This window comes from Haliaeetus albicilla, chromosome 3 (genome assembly GCF_947461875.1).
Source record: "Haliaeetus albicilla chromosome 3, bHalAlb1.1, whole genome shotgun sequence".
Lineage (NCBI taxonomy): Eukaryota > Metazoa > Chordata > Aves > Accipitriformes > Accipitridae > Haliaeetus > Haliaeetus albicilla.
The window spans coordinates 10,112,227-10,134,696 of record NC_091485.1 but is presented as its reverse complement, the minus strand read 5'-3'; the positions used below and the strand labels follow the sequence as shown (position 1 = coordinate 10,134,696).

The window sequence follows — 22,470 nt, the reverse complement described above, 5'->3', positions numbered from 1 at the left end:
GCACCTGTGTCCATTTGAAAACAGACTTAAGTCTTCCTAGTGCTTTAAAAGAAAATGTATTATCCCTTGATGCAAGTGTAATCCTGCTGCTTGGTCAGTCATACTGTCCTCAGTCATTGCTATAGAAGCTAAGCCAGATTTGACAGTAAATCTCTAAAACTTAAATTCATATGAAAATAGCATAAAAAATGTTTTAACTTTTTTTTTCATTTAAACTATATTTCTATATGAGAACCTCAATAACACTTTTTCAAGACTGCTTGCCTAAAGCAGTTAATTCTATGGATAGGGCTTTGGAGGTTTTTGACCCAACACTTCATATAGTGTGTGTCGTGTGTGTCATCGTCCCGTCCCCGACCCCCTGTATTAGGAGACTAAAATAAGCCTCAAACATAGTCACGGTGTGTAGAATGAGTAAGGAAAGGAAGAGGAAAATAATATTAAAAAATTAGTAAAACAGCCTACTGAGAACAGTGTTTAATCTGTCTTCATACTAGAAGTTGCCTTATTATGAAATGAGGATGAAGGAAATGGACATTATGGTTAGAATTCTAGTTCCATGATAATAGTTGTGGGTTTGTTTTGTTGTGGGTTTTTTTTAGATATACTCCACTTGATTATGCCTTGCTTGGTGAACACCATGAAGTGATTCAGTTCATGCTAGAACATGGGGCTCTGTCTATAGCGGCCATACAGGACATCGCTGCTTTCAAAATTCAGGCTGTCTACAAAGGATACAAAGTTAGAAAGGCTTTTCAAGAGAGGAAGAATCTTCTAATGAAACATGAACAGTTGAGAAAAGATGCTGCTGCCAAGTAAGTCTGAGACTTGAAATCTACTCCAGCAAATAGACATTTGTCATAAGTTTGTGTATATCAGTGTACGATTTTGTTACTTATCATCATTTATTGTTCCTCTTAGTAAAATTCATGAAACTGTGAGAAGCTTATAATGGATTTTTTTTCCATATACCCTTATAGATGGAAATTATTTTCTAGATAATCCCAAATTAAATAACAAGCTTTATATAATATACAAGAACAAGACAAAATACCAAAATCTGAGAAACTAGCATGTTAGCATCCATGAATCTTTAACTGACATTCTGTATGATGATAAAAAGGCTTGGAAAACATTTATCACTCTAAGGTAATGGAATTAATTATTGACTTATCAAGTCTTTGATATCAGTTTTGCGAAGAAATTAGTAAGTAGATGAAGAAAAAAAAAACAAACAGGAAAAGCCTGGCTTAATAAGGCTTAACTGTTTCACAGGGGAGGTTGTGCTTTTGTAGCAAACTGAACTCCTGGATTTTATTTGCAGCTTCTGTCTTGGCAGTATCATTCTCTGCACTTACATTTTCTGCTCTTGAATTAGAGAGTTACCATGAAATCATTGTATTATATTATAGGTAACTAACACATGCAATGCAAATAGTTATTTGTAAGACGTGTAGGTTCTGACTGCGTTTCTACCTTATTTAAATGAGGTAATGGTAGCAAAATGGTGAAATTCTAAAATCAGAAGGTACATAAATGATCATCAAAATACTTCGCTTTCTTGGGCTTTATCCTTAGATTCATAATATGAAGAAGAACAAATTAGCACCTGGTTTCTCTTGAAGAAATCTGATTCTGGAATGAAAAAACAGTCTGAAAGATTTCTGCATGATTTCATAGTATTATTTATGTAAAGAGAGGTCATATGAATAAATACACAACATAATTATTGTACCTAGAAGTATTTTTGTTGCATCCGCCTATCATAGACAAATTCAGCTGCACTCTGCTCTATTTCAAATTTGGTAGTTTGATGTTCTGCGTAACTGGCCAGTCTGACCTTCATTGGGTTTGAATGCTACTGCTATACTGGTTAATAATTGTTAATAGCCAGTAAGAACCAAAGCTAGAAATATCAAATAACTAATCTCTTGCTCACATCTTTAGATCCTAAAGTTGTAACTTGCAGCCCTCCTACTATTTGCCTTTTCTGCTGAAGTCAGTAGAAGTCAAACCCATGCATGGAGAAGCCTTTGAAAATATCCCAAGTATCTTATATATTTATTTTTAATTTGGAGAACTCTGCTTCTTGCTGTGTGGTCACAACTGACTTTACCAAATGAGGTAATTTTAGTCTTTGTGATGACAGTCATTTTTAGAAGAATCCGTGATACCCCATCTAGAAGATTAAATGAGAAAGGATTGCCTCATGGAAATTTGGGGGTGTTCTTATAATTGTTTTCCTTTGTGAATTTCTTATGTACTTTCTGAAACTTACTAAGCTGTTGTTGATTTGTTTGAACACAATAGAAACAAAGTCTGTGTACCAAATACCATAAAAACAGAATTAAAATACAATTGGAGTGTACAAGCAAATCAAGTTGTCACATAACAAATTTTATTTAATTGCAATTTTATGATCTGTAATAAACTGAAGGGGACATTATGTTGTCATCATTCTGCATACCCATCTGTGCATTCCACAGCTAAAATTGACTAGGGTTTTGCTACATACAAAAAACTAATATCCCTACTGATGTTTAAAAATCTGCTCTCCAGATAAAGGTAGACGTTATGTGGGGATCCAGAATGATGGTGAACTTCTAGATTGAACACCCCCCCACCCCACCCCCATTTCAGTGTATGTATTTAAAACTTGCTTTGTAATGTGTTACTTTAGAGAGTCTCACTAATATAAATCATTCCTAAGTCTGCATGTTTTTAATTAGTCTGTTCTTTTTCTTCCCCCGCCCTGTCCCACCCCTTAACAACAAGCCAACCAACATCTTATACCTGTATTGTTTTCTGGTAAAGTTACATTCACTCTATTCAATGCCTGTGAAATATTTCTGTACAAATATATTCTCCCATGTTGAACAAACCTATATCAAAGAAATAGTAATTTATAAAATGAAGATTGATGCAGGCCAAAACGATACGCACACTATTATGTCATTGAGCAAAAAGATGTATCAGGAGACCAATTAGGATAAGCAGGGAATCCATGACAGAGCTCAAATACAAAAAGGCAGTATACATGAGGTGAAAGCAGGGACACGCTGCAAAGGAAGAGTGTAAAAGCATTGCTTGAGCATGTAGGGATGGTGTCAGAAAAGCCAAAACTCAAATGGAGTTGAGGCTTTCAAGGAATGTCACAGGTAACAAGGTGAGCTTCTGCCTCTATGTTAGTAGTAAAAGGCTGAGCAAGGAAAATGTGGGCCTGTTGCTGAATGTTGCGAGTGATTTAGTGACAACAGACACAGGTGTGGCAGAAGTACTCAATGCCGCCTTTTCCTCAGTCTTCACCAAGAAGGTCTCCCAGGCTTCTGTGCTTAGAGAAGTGGTTCAAGGACGAGAACTGCCAGCTGTCAATGAGGATTAAGTCAGGGATCGCTTGAGAGAACTCAGCCCAGACAAGTCCGTGGGACCAGATGGGTTGCATCCAAGGGTGCCAAGAGAACTAACTGATGTCCTTAAAAGGCCACTTTCCAACATCTTTGAAAAGTCACAGAGGCCAGGGAAGGTCCCCAATGAATGGAGGAAAGCAAATGTTGCACCCAACTTCGAAAAGAGCCAAAAGAACAATCTGGGGAACTGCAGACTGGTTGGCTTCACTTTGTTCCCTGGGAAACTTGTAACGGATGTAAGGTGAAACAACAGAGATTTTGACTGGAAATAGAATTTTTTTCACCCCTGGGACAATCAACCAGTGGAACGGGTTGCCCAGAGAGGTTGTGTGGTCTCTAGCCTTAAAGGTTTTCAGGACCCAACTGGATAAAACCCTGAAAAACCCAGTATGACCTCATAGCTGATACTTTTTTGAGCAGAATATTGGCCCTGATAACTTCCTGAGATCCCTTCCTATGATCATTTGGAAGACGGCAGTGTTGATGGGATGTATGAGCATTAAACATTTTAACAGCCAGAAATGTGTCAATATAATAGGTGCTCTTCTTCAGTGGGAGTAAAAGTAACTGATTATTAATAGGTGGGATGAAGAACCTGGCAGGAGGGAAGTAGTGCTTTAGGAGAGCAGTACAGAGGCAATCTAGGAAGGAGGCATTTAAAAAACAGACTACATGCATGTAAAATGATGGGGTTCTAAAACTTTTTTACAAAAAGGCTTTTGGTTTACTTTTTACAAAATCAGGTCTTTAGGAAAATAATTGTCCTGGTTTCAGCTGGGATGTAGTTAGCTGTCTTCCTAGTAGCTGGTACAGTGCTGTGTTTTGAGTTCAGTATGTGAAGAATGTTGATAACACTGATGTTTTCAGTTGTTGCTCAGTAGTGTTTAGACTACAGTCAAGGATTTTTCAGCTTCTCATGCCCAGCCAGGGCACCTGACCCAAACTGGCCAACAGTGTATTCCATACCATGTGACGTCCCATCTAGTTTAGGAACTGGGAAGTGGGGGGGCAGGGATTTTCGCCGCTTGGGGACTGGCTGGGTGTCAGTCGGCGGGTGGTGAGCAATTGCCCTGTGCATCATTTGTACATTTCAATCCTTTTATTACTACTGTTGTCATTTTATTAGTGTTATCATTATCATTATTAGTCTCTTCTTTTCTGTTCTATTAAATCGTTCTTATCTCAACCCAGGAGTTTTACTTCTTTTCCTGATTTTCTCCCCCATCCCACTGGATGGGGGGGGAGTGAGTGAGCGGCTGCGTGGTGCTTAGTTGCTGGCTGGGGTTAAACCACGACAATAATATTTAAGGGTTTAAAGCATATTCGGAGAAAATTGATGTCCAGTATATTGGGTTTTGAACGGGCTGCAGAACTTATTCATCACTTGTTCACCTTCCCTTTGAATTTCACAGAATAAGTTCCTGAATCCATACTTCCGTTTTTTACTAAGTCTTCTTGATTTCATTCTGACCAGTTGGAGGAAACTGTTTGAGAATGTGGGTATGAAAGGGAAATGGCTTAAAGTGAGTAAGTAACTCATGGTATTTAGGAAGAGAAGAACAGCAAGAAAATAAAACAGTTCAATTAAACAGCCTTCAATAGATTTAGAAAAATGTTCTAGCGGCAAGGGAGTACAAGCAGATTATGAGGTTCTTCAAAAAACTGGTAATAAGGCCTGCATGCTGAGAAAAGATAGAAAGTGTAGCAACAGAGAAAATAATGAGCTCTTCAGCAACTGAAAAGGGAAAGCACATAGTGGAAATTTGGTGCAATAACTAAAATTGAGGGCAATAATAACATACAGTGATAAAATTAAAGAACCGGAGGCACAAAATAAGAACAACTAGCAAGGGATGTGAGGTATCACAATAAATCATTGTAAACATACACATTGTAAAAGGAGGAGCAAAGAAAGAGTTGGTCCACAAGTGATGCTAAGAAGGCTGAAGTGTTCTATGTCTTTTTGCTTCAGTCTTCCTTAAATGTCAAATTATGTCCATTAGCAAATGGAATTCACACTAGTAACAAAGGGCAGCAATGCAGGCTAAAATACCGAAACAACAGTTTAGAGACTAATTGAGTGAGTGAGATGCTTTCAGATCAGCTTAGCCTAACAAAATTAATCCTGAGTTGTTTAGAAAACTGGGTGATACAATCTTAAAATGGTTACCCTTCAAAACTTTAGGAGGACCAGTGGGACTAGAGAATTCATGAAATGAGCAGTGTCTGCATTCTCAAAGGGGAAGAAGGGGAGTCTGTAGACCTATAAACGTCAATCCCAAGAACGACAGAATTGTTGAGGTTGGAAAGGACCTCTTGAGATCATCTAGTCCATCCCTGCCCCTGCTCAAACAGGGTCAGCTAGAGCAGCTTGCCCGGGACAATGTCCAGTCAGGTTTTGAATATCTATGCAAATGGAGACTCCACAACCTCTCTGGGCAACCTGTTCCAGTGTACAGAAATTTAATGAGTTTTAATTTATGCTTATTCCCTGCTGTCCTGTCAATGGGTACTACTGAGAACAGCCTGGCTCCATCTTCTTCATTCCCTCCCATCAGGTATTTATAGACATAGGTGAGATTCCCCCATGAGCATTCCCTTGTCCGGGCTGAATAGTCCTAGCTCTTTTAGCCTCTTTGCATATGAAAGATGCTCCAGTCCCTTAAGCTTCTCCCTGGCCTTTCACTGGACTCATTATAGTAACTCCATACCTTTCTTATCCTGGAATGAGTAATCAAACTTCTATGTTTCTGGAACATAACAAAGCAAGAAGTAATGGCTGGTCTGAATTTGCTAAGAACAAATTATATCAAACTAACTCAAATTTTCTTTTGTGACAGAATAACAAGTTTTGTGGCCATGCAGGAACGGTAGCTGTCATTCAAACTTGCCTGAAGTTTTCATACTTTTTCAGGTGTCATTCTCGTTAGCAAAGTAGGGCAATGTAGCATGAATTAAACTGCTATAAGATGGGTGAAAACTGCTTGGAATAACATATGCAAAGAGTAATTCTTAATGGTTCAGCTTTAAACTGGAAGTGTATATTGTTGAGAATTTCACATAAATCCATCTTGAATCTGATACTATGCAATATTTTCATTTAAAAAGTAAAATGTTAAATTTACAAATGGCACCAAGATGCAGAAGACTGTAATCACATCGAAGACTAAATTAGAAATCAGAATGGTGTTAAAATACACATGAGAAATGATTGAGGAAAAAATAGGTAGTTAGGTAAGGACAAATGGACTGCTTTACACATTTGGGAAGACCAATCAGCATAGGAATACTGGACAGAAATTAACTGTCGTCTTAGCATTTTTGTTAAGGACTATCTGTTAAAAGATTGTAGTATAGCAGAAGCTGAACATGTAGTGAGTGAACAGTGTCATGCTTTTAAAAACAAGCATCATGCTAGATTGTATAGCAGGAGGCGGCTGTTTATACAACATGAAATATAACTCCTCTTGGTCCAGATAAAGCTTCAGCAGTAGTAGAATCATACCTGGAGATCTATTTTCTATTATGATTTTTTAAGTAACTTTTTTTTTGCAAGGATAACTTTAAAAATGCTCTCCAGGCACAAGGACATGTTCTAAATTTAAAACATCTTCCGCAGAGTAGATACAAAAAGCAAAGTGTTCTCAACAGAATAGAAAATGTTGGATTCATTTTAGCAGGATCAAAAAATTCAAAGCATCTCTGTGTCTTCACAAACACGTAAGGCTGAAACTGTTCCTTTCCATCTGCTAAAGGCTCAGTTTTCCGTTCCCTCACTTTTGTAATGAAATACAAATTTATGACCATTCAGGACAAAATTCTGTTGCAATTGTAGTGGAAAATGTTGGCTTGCCAGCTTTGTTATCACTATCGAGCTGTAACTGTCTAACTTTAGAGCCCAAATTTGGATCCTGTTGAGTCACCAGAACCTCCTGACAATTGACTGAGAGCCCTTAGGTTAGGAACTTGTCTACTTCCTTTACTTGTTTGTAGAACCTAGTCTCTCAACTTAGACAACAGTAAAACCTGGAAATTTTTATTTAGAAGAAATCCTTCTTTGTAATGCAAACCGAATTTCTGACTAAATAAAGCAAAAGACAAGGGGAGGTTCGTAAGTATTCAGGAGTCTGTTAATTAACTAAGCTCTACTGTGACAATTAGGAAGACGGTCTATGAATAGGGAGCTTTGAAATCCCTTCCATTTATTATTGCGTCGGTTTAATCTGAAAAATTAGCACACAAACAAGACCTTTTTAAAAAAATCCCCTTTAATTTCTTAGGTTTTGGTACTGAGTCATTTCAGTAACTTTACAATCAGTATGTTGCTGAAGTTAACGTTTTGAGTTAATCTGCTCATCCAAAGAGTGCCAGCCACTCTGGCTTGATGGTGTACTACACAACCTGTCTCACACTTTCTTTTTTAATAACCTGAATGGAGGATACTGGTAATAGGCTGCTTGATTCTTGTGAAGAAAAGAAAATGACTATTCTGTGAATAGTAAGATCTGATTTATCAGCTCAAATGGCAGAGTAATGGCAGTGAGATCCATACTGTACACAAGACAGACATCCCCACATAGCCCAGTTGTGGAATGCCGATATTATTTGAAACTAGCCGCTTTTTTCCATGCCAGAGGGAATACTGAACCTCAGGCTGCCAGGAGTGTATTTTTTAGATCAATTAGCAGCTTTTAAGGTACAAAGTTCAATCAGCTGCTTCTGCAGAGCGTACTTGATAAGATAGTACTGACAGATAAAGTTAGGGCTTCTCCCTGGCAGCTCACACTGAAATGACATATACTGGCATTGATACGACTCACAGGAACTGAGGATGGCATGCTGCATAACTAACCTGTCATATGCTGTGCTGTGAGCTAATGTGTCAACAGTCTGCAAACTATGTTGTAGCATTGGAAGCAAGTTAAAATATCAGGCAGTTACATGATACGACATTTACCACCTGTCCATTCCAAAAGGAAAATTGTCACTTCATCTTACAACCAGTGCTTAATTTATAAAAACAAATTCAATGGTAGGTAGGTATGTAATGTTTGCTATGTGCTATTGGGTTTATTCTGCTTTGTAGGAAAAAGAATTTAAAATCTGAAGTGCAATGATATCCCACTGTATTTCAAAATAAGCTGCAAAACTTTATTCAACAGACGTGCCTTTCCTAACCTTGTCCAAAATTCTCTTTTATATCTACACCATTTAAGAGATGCATGACTTCCTTCATTTTTGAAAACCGAATGTCATAATTGCAATGGCATACTATGTGCACAAAAGTTTTTAATTCACATCTCGTATTTTCAGTATTTATCATTTGTATAACGTATACTCTATTTATTTAAAATAATTATCTACCAAGGATAAATATATACCAGCAAGTTAGTACCAGTAGCTAGTTTGAAGTTGGTTTATAATTATCTGTATTAATTATGACACAAGTAAGTATGAAAAATAATTTTCAAAGAGATGATATCTTTTATTTAAGTTTTCTGATTTTCAAATACAGTGCATTGCATTACTACTTATATTAAAGTCTTGTTCATTACTAATTAAAAACATAGTTATTAGTATCATATTTCTTATCTTCTGGCACCTCTTCAAAATCCTGCTTTTAATTTTTTAATTTTATTTATAAAAAACCTAAATTTCATTGTTTTCAATGAGGGAAACTCAGTTTAGGCCACTGCAAATTGAATGGGCAGCTGGCTGATAAGGACTGCACCGTCATTAGGCTGTAGCTGCAAGTCAGTTGTTAACTTTGGATCAAGCTAAGATACTTCAATGCAATAGGTGTCCCTTTCTCACAAAAAAGATGCTATAGTCAAGGTTTTATTGTGGCAGTGTCAGGTTTCTAGGGAGGTATGTGTTCAAGTTAGATACATGCTCCCAAGATTTTGTCTTTGGAATTCTTATGGTATTGACTATAATTACAGGAAACGTGAAGAGGAAAGTAAGAGAAAAGAAGCTAAGCTACAGAAAGGGATGCAGAACGTGGAACAAAATAGGTTTCGAGTACAACAGAATCCTGCAAATCGAGAGAAGACTACCAGCATCTCACAGTTACCTAATAAACCAATCGATACACAGAATAAGAGACCTCTGTCCCTCAATGCTTCACAAATTCAACCAGGGAGAAACAGTAGAGGTTCACCTAAAGCTTGTCACAACAAAGGGACGCCAAAGGAGAGTTGCCTGTCAGCAGAGCCTCAGAGTGAAGGTCATAAAATCAGGCAAGGTTTGTAATCTTTTTTTAATTGTCCTGATGATCCTTTTTGTCCATGTCTGGGAGTGTTTTATATATAGGACCCGTTTCATCTTTCTATCATTTCTTACTCTTTCATTATTTAAGCAATTCATGTAGGATAGAGTTAGATACAGATTCTTTTACTGTGTGTTCTGTCAACTTAAGTAGTCAAAAATACCTGTATATACAGTGTCTGTAAAAATACCTAAAATATGTGAGAACAGGTTGTTGGTAGTTGTTCTATTCCTTGAACTGTTTGGAGAAAATGAGATTAAAGATATTTGGCATATGTGTGGGATACTTGAAGAAGGTTAATGGAGAAATGGTAACTCTTGTTTTTAAACGAGGTTAAAATGAGGATAAAATTGTTTTAAGTGACATCTCTAGCATATAGAGGAAGCTGCTCAGTCAGCTTCATTCTGTGTAAGAGGGTTCTCCTATGATTTGTCTCTGAAGTCTTGTTGAGAACACTCTAGGATATTTTTTGAGAAGTGAGACTGTTTTTAGAAATTGTACTATGAAAGAGCATGTCAAAGCTCTTTGTTACTTTTCTTGCCCTGCTGCACTCTTTCAGTTCTGCCTGTAAATCCATCATTGATTTATCATCATTTCTTGACCATTCCTATATTAGTTTTGCAAGATACACGTTTTAATAACATTTCAACCAGTTCTGACTTCAGCCAGTTATAGGAGCCTATGGCTTAAACCTTTCAAAACTGGTGATGTTAAAGCACCTTTGCTACCATTAGAAGCAAAAATTGGGTAAGTAGTTTATTTAAAGTAAATCGCAAGAACTCCTTCTCAGATGTAAAATTACTGCTAATTGTTCTGGAATTTCTGCTAATCAGAATATTATAAAAATCCAAGAGAAAAGAAAGTCAAAGAGCTGTTCCTACTGAATCATTTTACCTAGATATCTTTAGCTTTTACATGGAAATGCCTTTGTAAATGGAATACTTGACTATATTGTCATAGTAAAAGCAGACATATATATCTTAGCCTAACATATACTATGGTAGCTAAGTAATGATAAACAGAGGTGTTAAAAATTCTAGCAAGCTTTACCTGCACGTGTATTAACTTTATATTAATTAAAATATTCAGATGGCAAAGTAAAACATGTAAGAATAATCAGAAACAGTGGTAGCCAAATGAAAAATGGATAGTTGTAATGAACGTAATGAGGAGAAAAAAGGAGTAAGAAAGATGTGAGGAGGATTACAACAGTGAAGGGGGGAGAAGAGAAGAAGGACAAAGAAACTATAAAAGAGGAGCAAACAGCCTTTTCTTTTACTGACTGCAGTATCCATTTTTAGCCAAAATCTTCCATTGGTTATGACAATGGAAACTGCATTGCATCAGTCAGACCCCTACTGTTTCTTGGAACAAATATAATGGTTTTGCACTGAGAGAATGACCTAAGGAAGTAGGTAGTAGGTAGTCCATGGGAAACATGGGCTATAGAGTCAAACTGACTACAGAGATCAGGACTGAATTTGCCAAATTTTGTGCAGAGGATTCTAATATTGATACTTATATTTGAAAAACTGCATTTATGTTCTGTTGTCTGCACTACCCTTCACAGTAACCTAGGGAATTCAAACCAGCAGCAAATGCTAGCAGCCTGTAGGTTGGACTTTTGATTGAAGGCTTCCCTGAAGTTGGAGATTTCCTGATGTAGCTATGCCAAAATAATTTTTCCGTGGTGATGGTTCTACAAGTAAAATTTTAAAGTCATATAGGCTATTGCCCAGAGATTTTTTGCTTTTCAATATATCTTTAAAAGCAGAATATAATATCTGTAAAAGATAGAATTTTAATTTTAAATAGAAAATTATTTGCTATTGTTTATTATCTTTCTTCACCATGAGTGTTGAAAATGAAGAGAATAAAACTCTTTACTCAAGGTTCCTCTGAAAATACGTAACGTGTCTACTTCTTCTACAGCAAGACCAGTTTACTTTCAGAGATTGTAAAGAAAGTCCCCTCTTGCCCAGTCCAAAAAGCCTGTGTTTGAAATAAAATGCTATTCCATTTTTAGGCATGCATTGTCTTTTTGCTATTGAAATGATGCCAGGAAAGTTGATGCAGCAAGGATCAAATCATCAAGTTCTTTAATCAGTTCTCATTAGGTGTTTTAATCCTCTTGTGACCAAAACTTTAATGGACTTCATAGGACGTTTTATTGGAATTAAATATAAATTTACATCCTGTGGGCTGTGAAAACTGTGATTTAGTTGGCGGGTCTTTTCTGATCTGTTCTCTGCAGAGAAATCCTCTTTCATTTGCCTTAACTGTAGTGCAAACAGGTTAAGTTCTTTTTTTGTGCTCTGTACTTGTTATTGCTCGGTCTTCCTGTCTATGAAAGTTTATTTCAACCTCAAAAGATGAGCTAGGATACTTAAATTATGGGTTTTTTTCATTATCCAGTTACCCAGTTGTTCAGATTGGGAAGTTTGCATGTACTACTAAAATGTCTTATGATTGAAGTAAAAAAGCATTCTACATGCTGTACGTGCAAACCAGGTAGCAGGTTTTGGTGAGTTCAGAATGACAAGGCCTTTTTTAAAAAGCTGTGTTCTTTTACCTTGCTGAGAGATCAAAATAGTGCTGTAACAGTGCTGGAAATTTCATATGTTTGAACTGATGGTCAGCCCTATACCTTTTTTATTGATGGCACTAGCAGTTTTTTACTTGGCTTCATTGGGAGTGGTATTATGCCCATAGAAATCTTGACATCAGAAGGAACATTTTTTAAATTGTCTATTCCCCTGATGTAACACAAGAGAGAGGGGATTTCTTTCTCCATTCTGGGAGATTAAAATAATATATCAAAATAGATAAGAAATCATTAATTAAATTAATACTAGATTAAAATATATTAAAATAATAGAATTTTTTTTCCCCTGTCCCAGAACATACAGGGCTATCTACCCATATGAAAATCATGTATAAGTTAGAGTAGCCTCTCAGCCCATGCTGACCTGTCACTATGATAAATCTTCCATGTTGGAGACATCATTGATGATAATCATTAGTTTCTTCTGTGTAATCTGTTAATGTGCCATCTTCTGTTATCCAGTCAAAAGAGTATCCTCTAAAGGCATTACAGTGAGGATAAATATAGCACGGTTTCACCAGGTTTTGGATGATACAGAAGATTTTCTTTGATTCCAGTTGTCCTGGTTTTGGCTGGGATAAAGTTAACTTTCTTTCCAGTAGCTGGTGTAGTGTTATGTTTTGGATTCAGTATGAGAAGATTGTTGATAACACACCGATGTTTTCAGTTGTTTCTAAGCAGTGTTTAGGCTAAGTCAAGGATTTTTCAGCTTCTCATGCCCAGCCAGCAAGAGCTGGAGGGGCACAAGAAGTTGGGAGGGGACACAGCCAGGGCAGCTGACCCAAACTGGCCAGAGGGGTATTCCATACCATGTGACGTCATGCCCAGTATATAAACTGGGGGGAGTTGGCCGGGCAGGACAGATCACTGCTTGGGAACTAACTGGGCATCGAGTGGCGAGTGGTGAGCAATTGCATTGTGCACCACTTGTTTTGTATATTCCAATTCTTTTATTATTATTCTTGTCATTTTATTATTGTTATTATTATCATTATTATTTTCTTCCTTTCTGTTCTGTTAAACTGTTCTTATCTCAACCCACAAGTTTAACTTTTTTTCCCAATTCTCTTCCCCATCACACTGGGTGAGGGGGAAGTGAGTGAGTGGCTGCCTGGTTCTTAGTTGCTGGCTGGGGTTAGACCATGACACAGTATATCAAAGATCTCTTTGTTTTCTTTTTCCCCTCTTACCTATCCTTTAACACCCTGTCTTTTTGTTACATTTCATCGTATCTGGTCTATTTTCTCATCCTCCTGTTAGTTTCAAAACAAAATGGAAGGTGGATGGTATATGGGAGGTTTTCAGTTTTGCACTCCAGTCTAGCTTCTGAGTCATCCTCACAAGAGTGTTTAGAAGCAGTTATCACACAGCAGCAAGGGAGAAATGGGAAGGACTTCATCAGTTGATTTAGGATGTCGAGGAAAATACTGAGAAGCCAAGCACTCTGGGTTTCCTGGGTCAGTGGGTTACCCTGTCTGTCACCATGTGCCAGGATACAGGGTGGCTAGAGCAGAAGTTTAGCAAATAAGCTTGAAACAGTGGCGGTCTGTTTTGGTGTCTTCACTGGAATGAGCAGGTGTGTTCAGGGGGCTGCATTCCTGCGCCACGTGGTGAGCTGGTTTCTTTGGAGAACAGCAGTATATTCAGGTAGGTGAAGAAATAAGTTTCTCCCTGTGAACTTTTTTTAGACATCTAACTCAAATGTAGTGTGAGAAAGAAAAATATTTGTAGAACAGTCAGCAAATGAAGAAGTTTGGAACTGTACTGTTACAGGCAACCATGTCCTCTTCTGATTCTTCCTGCTTACACTTTTTTTTCATTTAAGTAAATCCTAGTGTGCCTCAAAGGTAACTGAGCAAAAAAAATTAGACACACAAACTATGTTTTGCTGGATCAGAGACTGAATGTTGGTTTCCATTTCTCTGTCTAAAGATTCATTGAGGAAACGCATCAAAAGCAAGTCAAGTTGTGTCCATTTCCATTGTGGTAAAGCAAAAGAGGGAACAAAAGTTGAAGTGAAACATCAGGTTGCAGCTGCTACAGAACTGGATGGAGAAAAGCACAAGGAGCACACTGTCGAGGCAACGGGTACTTGTGCTCGGAGGAGCAGAAGGCGTACTACTTCTGCTTGTAGGACTGCTAGTGTTGGAGAAAAATTAAGAGATCAAAGTCAGTCTTCATCTGGCAACAGGGACCATTGTGAAGGAACGGCTGTGTTCTTCTGCAATGTCAGTTGTACTGGTGGAATTGCGAGAAACTCAAAGCAGTGTGAAGCTGCTTCCAAAGGCAAAAGGCATCAGCAGAAATCCAGAAATAAAGAGGTAAATGATGAGCGATGTTCACCAGCTGGCTCTAGTAGACCAGGAAGTGCCAAAACGGTATTTGTAAACGCCAGAAATGACAGTGTGCATGCTGTAGAACAAACTAACAAAGTGGGAGATAATGAATTAGCAAAAAAGGCCTCCCCTTTATTGTCTGCTGAGGCAGAACCTACCGGAACTGTGCCAAGAAACCCAGCAGCGTGTTCTGCTCCTGATGACAGCTTGAACTTGGAAAAAACAGGCGTAATTGGATCCAGGAATGCAGATGATCAGTTATGTTCTGTCGCATGGCAAAGTACAAATATTGAACTAATTCCTTTAGAGATTCGAATGCAGATAATAGAAAAAGAAAGAAAAAGAAAAGAGCTGTTTCGGAAGAAGAACTATGCTGCTACGGTCATACAGAGGACATGGAGAAGGTAAGACTTCTGTTTCAGTAGCTAGAGAAGTGAGATACATGTAAATGTAAATTAAATTAGGCTTGTGGGCAATACGCTTTATTTGGTCTTTCTGCTTACAACATTACCACTGCTGAATCAGGAATTTAATAATCCTTCACCAAACAAGCGGAAGTAGGTTTCAGTCACTTAGAATTACATTAGTAAGTTCATAAAAAGTGCAAGGTAAGTGATGACTTAATAATTGGAGAAGTTATTAAACTTCCATTTCAAGCACTGATACTTCTTTAGAGAGTGCAGATCAACATTTCCTTAAGCCTAGAGTTCACTGCTCTTGTGTTCGTTAGCAAAATTGCACATGTAGGGGTACAGGGCTTTTCCTGAAAAGGTGTTTGTAACCAGACCCTTCACCACCGCTTAGTTACATATTTGAAATTGTATTCTGACCTGACTTTTAACTGGATAACCAAACCACAAGAGGTTTGGAAGCTTTGGAAGTTCATTGCCAAAACTTGAAGCTAACTTGAATAACTTGATTGAGCAGGAACAACTGCTGTACAGAAGAGGCAGACAGGAGAGAGTGAGATGTCCCAGTGTTCGCTTTCCATTGTCTGCTTTCATGAACACATGAGTTTCAACCTCAGAAATACAGTCATTCTTGATGTATGTGCTCCTTAATATTTAATTTCTTATCAAAATTGACAGGAAGAGTATGGCAGCTGTAGGTGAAGCATATATTATGTACATAATTTTTTATTTCCTATTTTTGTTGAAATTTTCTTCAGTTTTTATGTGGATGCAGAAAACCATAAATTGCTGATTTTTACTAATAACTGATCTTTCCAGGTTTCTCACTAGTTTAAGTTCCATATATGTTTTAATATTTCTTAGTGTTCAGTTAAAGAAAAAATAACAAGGAAATTCGTTTGAGAGCTCAACTCTCGCACCCTATGGTATAGTTCAGTAGTGATGCAAAAAATTGTTCCCACAACCAAACTGTATCAAAGGGAGCAGCTGGTGGATGTCTGGGAGCATACAGAGTGTAGTAACATCCCTGGGAAACCTGCAAGTTTCCTGCAATAACAGAATCAGGTCTTAATGCCCAACTGCCTGCAGAATAAACGCTGAGTCACTGGTAGACCTCCCTTCTTCTGGGTCATGCTGGAAGCTTTGGTTCCCTTGCAGAGAAATTTGGAGGGGCTGTTTCTTCCCCTTGCTGTGCCAGGAGCCAAGTACCAGCAGTCTTCCTAGTGCAGGGTAGCATCTGCATCCAACCCGTTCTGCATCCACACGGAGCAGAGGGGAGCACGCAGGAGCTGGAGCATCAGGGGCTGCTCTCTTTGTCACGCATCCAGCTGCAGGAGGCAGCCAGCCTGGACTGTTCAGCCACTCCAGTAATGTCTTCTGGGATGCATCAAGCAATGCCAGGACCAAAAGTTAAGAGAGAACAGTTCTGAATACTTACTGTACAAGCGTGCTGTTTTGACAAGGAAAGATCTTTTTGCCAAGTACTGCGTAGCTCTGGAAAGCTAAAAAAGAGGCATGAGGTTGTGCTGCCTTCTTTCAGTGGTGCTTCCAGGCTTAAAAATCCTGTTTCTTACTTTGCAAGGTGGAGTGTTACCTGTGTTCCCTATTGTACGAAACACCAGGTAGCTAAGAGACAAGTATTACTAGCCACTTGTTTGTGGAGTTCTGAGAACTGGTATTTCTCATTGCTTTTTACAGTTAACTTACGAAGTCCAAAGAAGTCTTGTCTTCCTCAGAAAGAGCTGATGCTGCCCCTTACTAGGGAAGGGACACCAGACCAGACACCCCACGGTCCGAGCTGGCAGTCCGTTTGTTCCTAAACTGAAATGTGGTCATTTTAACATTTGTGTTGGCTCAGCAAATACTTCTGTTTGCTGCAGCTCTTTTACTGATCAGTCTAAATAATTCCAAGCATGAGGTTGGATTTACAGTCCAGTAATATTCCAGGCTATCTCTTCACTGTTGTTGGAATATAAAAGCTACACTGGCTTTTGTGAGTACATTCCTATTCCAGTGAAAAGTTAATATTTTGGAACTTAGTATTTTAAATTAACTTTTTAGCCTCTTTTTTTTTGGCGAAAATTCTGACTTTTTTGTACAGTATTACCTATTTCTGTACTTCTGTCATATTTGCTCTCTGTTTGCTATTTATGCATCCAGCTCTGGGGTCCCCAGTACAAGAAAGTCACGGACTTGTTGAACTTCAAAGCAAAGCAGCCACTTGTTCTCCCAGTGATCCACTACTTCTGCCATCAGTTCTCACTGCTGCTTCCAAATGCTATGCAAGCAGCTTAGTGCTGGCAATGTCCTCCTTGGCCGCCTTTTCTAATGTAGATCCTGAATTCTTGTCTTATGTGTTCAGATCCTTTTAGATACCAAAAGCTAAAGTAAGTCAGGAGTAGGTTAGGAGAGTATATTCATAAGTGATACTATTGCTTCTGAAGGCTATGCTGCTGTCACTTAACACCGAATTAAAATCCTTACAGAGGAGTAGGTGCATGCCATAGCTTTCAGTCAAAGCGTAAAGATGTGTAGTGAGTGCTTGTGCAAATTTCCTCACAAGAACTGGGATCTAAAGCCTTGTATTGAGCTAGCTTACCTGTGTAGAAATCTTTGCATTCCATTTACAGTTTTGACTATCTAAAGATTTTGGATAGATCCTTCTAAACTATCCACCTGCTGAAACAGCAATGGTGTGTTATGTCACCAAGAAGTGCATGCACTAACGTACAGCACTTCGGAAATTGTGGAGATTAAAGATTGTTTAAATAACATTTGTTATTTAAAGAATTAATAAAGAAGAATAAATATATTTGTTCTGTTTGCAAAACTCATATTTTATAGAACACTAACGAGGATCATAAATTCTGCAAGGCTGCAGGAGAGATTAGTTTGGCAGTTCCTCCACTGTCACTTCGTTATGTCTGCGGACAGTTTAGTGTTGCTAGAGCTTTGATGGAGTTCATAAAGTTTGCAGCAATATCATAATGCATTTATTGCAGTGTATTTCTAGGCAGCTGTATGTGCTGACTACTAATATGTCAGTTATTCTGACACTCTTTCTGACATACTTAATTTCCCATCCACTGTACACCAAATTACAGTTCTTATCAGGTGCCTGCTATGTGGCTGTGGGTCCCACTCAGTCCTGTGTTTGTCTTTCAGGTCCAGGCTTGCACTGGTAAATAGCTTGTACTTGTAGACAGGAATAGAATTACACATCATTAATGTATAATTCTACGTAAGAAAGACATAGAGGTACATGCCTGCATTCTGGCATTTCTCTAAGTTAGGATTAAGTACATTTGTCTCACTCTGCAAATTTTATAGTCATGATTTACTTATGGAAAGTTTCTTGAGGGCTATTGTGAGCTACAACACAATGCTACTGGTCTACTTAAGTGTCTTAAACTTGCCTTTCTCAGGAAGATGTTTCAATTCCCACAGTCCACAAACTTTATAAATGTAGTCCTCAAAAGTGTATTTTAAGGTGTGTGGCTTGTCAAAGGTTAATTGCTTATCCTGCTCATTGAGGCTTACAGATCCTGTGTCTGGCTCGCTCTCTCGTGGGGGACACTGAGGCCTGTGCCATTCTCCAGGGTCTACAGTGAGTCAACAGAAGCTGGCAATCAGCTGGTTGCTGTCATTGTTGCTCTCCTGCTGGAATCAAACTATATTCTCTTCATATATTATTGCTATAGGTGTACTTTGACCAGCGCTAGTTTTTAAGATTAGAGCTTCTGTAACAATGAATCTGAATAACATTTGCCAGCTTTGTCATTCTGCACATGTATTCCATGTTTCTTTTATGTGCAGTAGCTTTGTTGACTAAGCATTGAGTATTTTAAGGCACCACATCAGATTCATGGAGCAGCAAACTTGGTCCCATTCGTCTTTTTGCTCACTAGGATCAGAACAATCTGTTATGGGAGAGCTGAATTAAAAAAATGTGCACACGCTCTAAAGATAACTGCCTACATCTTCGCAGTGTCAGAGCCTCACAGTTGTTCTCTTGTTGCTAAAAACTGCCAGAAGTTCTCTACAAACATGAAATCACAGCTGGGTGCAAAGGTGGAGTGCCTGTGAATGGGCCACTTCATGTATCAGCAAAGGCTTCTGGCAGTAATTACTGAATTCCAAGAGAATAGCTTAGTATTCTTTTCTGCTGAAGTATGAAACAGTTCCCCAATTGTTTTTCCTGCAGCAGTATTCACATAACCCATCCTTAGCTCAAGTTATGTTAGCAAGTCACTGTAATTGTGCCCCCCTTCACTTTCTCTCCCTCTCTCAACCTGTTGAAAAGTTCTAAGTAAGTGACGTGTTATTTAACGAAACTGGATAATTTTTTTCTTTTGTCTCTTAATAATGCTTTGGTTCTGAATTCATACAGCGCTTTGCAACTTGTAGGCACTACAGACATTTATTGGTAAGATGCAGTTGCTCCTCACATTTGTTATGTACTTTTAATGAGCTGTGTAACAGTACATGCCTGAATTCTGAAGCTCCACTAAATTAAGACTAAATAAGTTTGTCTCACCCAGCAAATTTCACAGAGGTAAAATTTACTGAGCTTATTGAAAGTTTAAAATTATTGGGGCTGTAACTGAGCATATCATCCCCCTTTGGCATGCTATTGTGCTCTTATTTACTCATTTTCTATATATGGCTGCTGTTTTGTTTGAATTATATAGTGCATTAGCTTATAACATATATTTAAACAATTTGTATCTGGTTGTGTTGTCTTTTGTTTTAATTTAGAACTTGTTGAAGGTGGAGCAACAGAACAAAATCACCTCTTTCTCCCTCATTCCTCATTCCCTTTACCAGGGCATCCAGTAGAAGCCTTTTTGAATGCTGAAGGGGATGAGGATCAATGTGTTTTGGCCCATTACCAAACACTTATAATTCATATTTTACAAGTGTGACTCTCTGTTCATTTGTGACAGGCTTGTACTGGAAGATTCAGAGTTAATTACCAGGCCAGTTAATTGACTTGTGAGTGTGAAATGCTAATATTCGATTGAATACTTCTATCTGAGTCAAGAAAAAAACACAACAACTCCTTGTTGCTGGTGCCATTAACCACCGAAGTGGGAAAAAGGACAGATAATCTACCATTGCCACTTGGAACAGGGCTTTGACTGCATACAAGATCAAAGCAGCCGTGGCAAGGTTGGGTCAGGAGACAGGCAGCCTTTGAAGGGAAGGGAAAAAAGCAAGAACAGATTGCTGAAAGCAAGGTGAAGGGAGAATCTTCAGAGGGATGGAAAGCAGCTCGGTTTTCTGTAGAGTAAGTGTGCAGTTGAACGCGTAAGAGGTATATTTGGCTCTTCTCTTGCACTGATTGACTGAGAATACAAAGCGGTAAGGCACGGGAGAAAATTTGGTGTTACTAAGCTGTGAATGTAGTGAAAATGAGAAAACAGTATTGATTATACTGTTATATCATAAATATTTATAGGTTTTGTCTTCTCTAGATTTTCTATATGTTATAAAGCAGTTGATAAGCTGATGTTGGAGTACTGTAACTTTTGATACGTGTAATGCCAGATCTTTATTAGCTGTGTGAAATAATAGATGCATCCAGAACTGAACCCAGCTCCTACTTTTTCTTCTGAGCAAACATTTCTCATCCAAATGACTTAGCACATCAGTGGGAGTTGTTTTCCCAGTTACTCATGTAATCCACCATGTGAACTGATGCGTGGAAAGCACCGAAGTTAAAACAGGTCACCTAAAACAAGTGCTCTTCTCTTTTCTGCTCTCTAGTTACCAGCTAAGACAGGAGTTGTTTCAGCTTCTTAGTGCTAAGCGGCAGTGCAAAGAAGATGAAGACAAATGGAGACAAGAGGCAGCTGCCTTCTTCATTCAGGTTGCTTGGAAGAAACAGCTGAACCATAGCCCTCTGAAATCAGTTCCTTCATGTAAAAATCTGAAATCTATAAACAAAACCAGCTCAGCCATAAAAACCAGCAAGCAGTCCATCCTTAAGCAGATCTATGGTAATTTTGTCTTCACTATACTTCATTTGAAATAGCTACGCTTTTATTTTTATAACAGAGTGATCCCTGTATTTTGGATTCTTCTATACACTTCTTACCTAATTGTTAGGGATTTCAACTATTTATAAAAATTAGTCTGAATCTCAGGTGTTCTGGGTGATTGCATTTCTGTTTCAGGTTGAAAAAAAAAAAAAACAAACAAACAAAAACCCCTGTGATTTAAAATGGTTGTTGCTATAGCTGTTTGAATCACCAAATAGCATTATTCCAGCACAGGTCTTGAGCAACGAAGTAATTCTGTTGCCAGAGCTGCTCACATGTATCAATGTGGAAAGAGAATAGAGCAGTTAAAGTGGGGATAGCTGGCTGTATCAATCAATGCACAGTGGCTATCTGGATCATGGTTTAATTTTTTCAAGCATTGTTTTAAACCTTTTTGGGTTTGTATTGTTTTTTAAATATTTCCATTTGAAGAATATGGCCTTGTTCCATGTTAATAACTTTCTTGTTTGAAGACAGCTGGTCTTTATTTGAAGAGCGAGATCATCTTTTCTGGTAACACTGCAGTGCTTTGCGCTATGCCTGAATGTGCACAGTGCAAAGGAATGCATCTTGAGGAAAGGGTAGAGGAGAAGCATTGCTTTTAAACCTTGCGTTCCTTTACAGCATGGATCACTGATGGAGTAAGGATGTGCTAACTATATGTGCTTTACCAAGTGATAAGTCACTTCTATCATGGCTCTGTAGTTTAGATAGCCAAAAATGATTAAATATAGATAATAATTTTCTTTTCCTTCTTTTTTATAGCAACTGCAAGATGTATTTTAACTTTAGTTAAAGTTCAGTTGTGGTTATCACAATTTTCTGTCATATAGAACATCTCATGAGTCTCCTCATCATAAATGAGAATAATTTTTAGGACAAAATAATGCTGTAGCCTACTTAAAATAGTTTATAGCTATACGTAACCACATCTTTATGTGAATAAACTCAGAGCTGTTCATATTGTTTGTTGAAGGACGTTCTCAGGAAGGCAAAGTGCATCAGCCAACAAGACCTCCTTCTAAGCTGAAACTTTCTGATGTGCAGCTGGTCTCAGGTAGGACATATACATTTTTAAGAATACTTTATTGTTTATATACATATGAGATTGGTTTCATCTTAGAAAAGAAAAAAAATCTGCTCAAGAACTGAGATCTCATATCAAAACACATAACTACCACCAAACTGTTGTGATTGCACGTTCTTTCACTACTTTTGGACTCATTTGAGCACTGCACTTTTATCTTTATGTTGAATCATTTACATGAAAACCAGTTTTCATTGGGCTCTTACTAGGAAAGACCTTAATATAATGGACTTGTACAGTGAAAAGCCAGTTAACATTCATCTGTGGTTAAAATTGCTTACAGATGCTCATACTTTGGTTCAGCAGCACAAAT

General features: G+C 38.0%; 1 protein-coding gene across 4 annotated transcripts in view; it reads left to right on the top strand.

Annotated features, from left to right (window-relative positions):
* INVS (inversin) overlaps nt 1–22,470 on the top strand; it is a 99,311-nt gene that overhangs the window by 73,376 nt on the left and 3,465 nt on the right. For all 4 annotated transcript variants that reach the window (XM_069778809.1, XM_069778810.1, XM_069778811.1 and 1 more), the window contains 5 exons: nt 603–815; nt 9,350–9,651; nt 14,213–15,020; nt 20,796–21,028; nt 22,047–22,127. In XM_069778809.1, the coding sequence (XP_069634910.1) occupies nt 603–815; nt 9,350–9,651; nt 14,213–15,020; nt 20,796–21,028; nt 22,047–22,127 (1,637 nt within the window). The remainder of the gene's footprint in view (nt 1–602; nt 816–9,349; nt 9,652–14,212; nt 15,021–20,795; nt 21,029–22,046; nt 22,128–22,470) is intronic.